Source organism: Galeopterus variegatus, unplaced genomic scaffold (assembly GCF_000696425.1).
Source record: "Galeopterus variegatus unplaced genomic scaffold, G_variegatus-3.0.2 Scaffold17206, whole genome shotgun sequence".
Taxonomy (NCBI): Eukaryota; Metazoa; Chordata; class Mammalia; order Dermoptera; family Cynocephalidae; genus Galeopterus; species Galeopterus variegatus.
In genome coordinates this window covers 19-1,475 of record NW_007743317.1, presented here as the reverse complement: position 1 = coordinate 1,475, position 1,457 = coordinate 19, and the positions used below count along the sequence as shown (strand labels likewise).

At 37.7% G+C, this 1,457-nt stretch overlaps 1 protein-coding gene across 1 annotated transcript in view; it reads right to left on the bottom strand.

The window, feature by feature from the left end:
• The window catches only part of LOC103582652 (autophagy-related protein 2 homolog B-like), a gene marked incomplete at both ends in the record, with an annotated part of 19,059 nt that extends 18,055 nt beyond the window's left edge, over positions 1 to 1,004 (bottom strand). Inside the window, one exon of the mRNA XM_008564191.1 lies at positions 854 to 1,004. Within this exon, the coding sequence (XP_008562413.1) occupies positions 854 to 1,004 (151 nt within the window). The remainder of the gene's footprint in view (positions 1 to 853) is intronic.
• Between the last annotated feature and the right edge of the window lie 453 nt (positions 1,005 to 1,457).

The window sequence follows — 1,457 nt, the reverse complement described above, 5'->3', positions numbered from 1 at the left end:
ACTAACGTTCCTTAGGATATTAATCAGAAAAATTGCTTCAAATTTCCCATTCTCTGATATAAGTTAAAGAAATCTGTTGATGGGAATTTTTCCAGGATATATTTATTTCCCAACACTACCTTTCCTTCTTCCACATTTAAAATTTTACACTGCAGTGGATAAAATCTTTCAAATAATTGTGTAAAACATGTAAAATGGTTTCTTAAAATTATCTAAAAATTTCATATGATATATTTTTTTTTCCTTTTTGTCTTTTTCCATGTCCGGCAACGGATTGCAACCCTCAGTGTTGCGCCCGTACCGGACCGGGACCGGCAACAGGATCGCAACCCTTGGTGTTGCTCCCGCACCTCGCTCAGCCAGTGAGCGGGAACAGGTCTGTATGTGGGATCCGAACCCTCGGCGGGAGCGCGACCACGCTCCCAAGCGGCGCACTGTAGCAGTGCGCCACCGGGCCAGCCCTCATATGATATTTTTAAAACTTTGATTAGTAGGCCCCAAATTAAATCTACCTCTAGTTTCTGTTGCTCCTGTTATAATTTCTATTGGCAAATGTTAGAAACATTGTCAAAAATGGAAAGAAAAGGGCCGGCCCGGTGGCGCACTGGAGAGTGCGCCGCTTGGGAACGTGGCGGCGCTCCCGCCGNTCTCTCTCTCTCTCTCTCTCTCACACACACACACACACACTCACACACACACACACACACATACACACACACACTCACACAAAGATAATGCTCTTCCCATATGACTTCCTATACATTTTTTTAAAAAGTCATTGTTGTTCATACAATTCTTAAAAAGCAAGATAGATTTAAAGAATAATCTTAAAAGAAAGGTATCCAGCATTTACCTCTGTATAATGAGGAGGAACAGAATGAAAATCAGTTGGAAATAGGCACTCCAAAAACTCCATTTGCCCAATGGACATATCAGTACTAAAATACCGGGAAGCTGATCTTTGTCTTTGTTCATAGGATACTTTGATGCCAGTACCTATAAACCTGTTATTTAAAAATGCAGCACTGAAAAGTATCCACATACTTCTAGTTTAAAAAATGTATCATAACATATTTATTCTACGGCAACATAAGTAGTCAAGGAATAGTACACAAGTGCATTGTACATAACATATAATAATTACCCACCTATTCTGGCAAATTCAAGTTGTTAGCAGTAACTAACGTTCCTTAGGATATTAATCAGAAAAATTGCTTCAAATTTCCCATTCTCTGATATATGTTAAAGAAATCTGTTGATGGGAATTTTTCCAGGATATATTTATTTCCCAACACTACCTTTCCTTCTTCCACATTTAAAATTTTACACTTCAGTGGATAAAATCTTTCAAATAATTGTGTAAAACATGTAAAATGGTTTCTTAAAATTATCTAAAAATTTCATATGATATATATTTTTTTCCTTTTTGTCTTTTTCCATGTCCGGCAACGGATTGC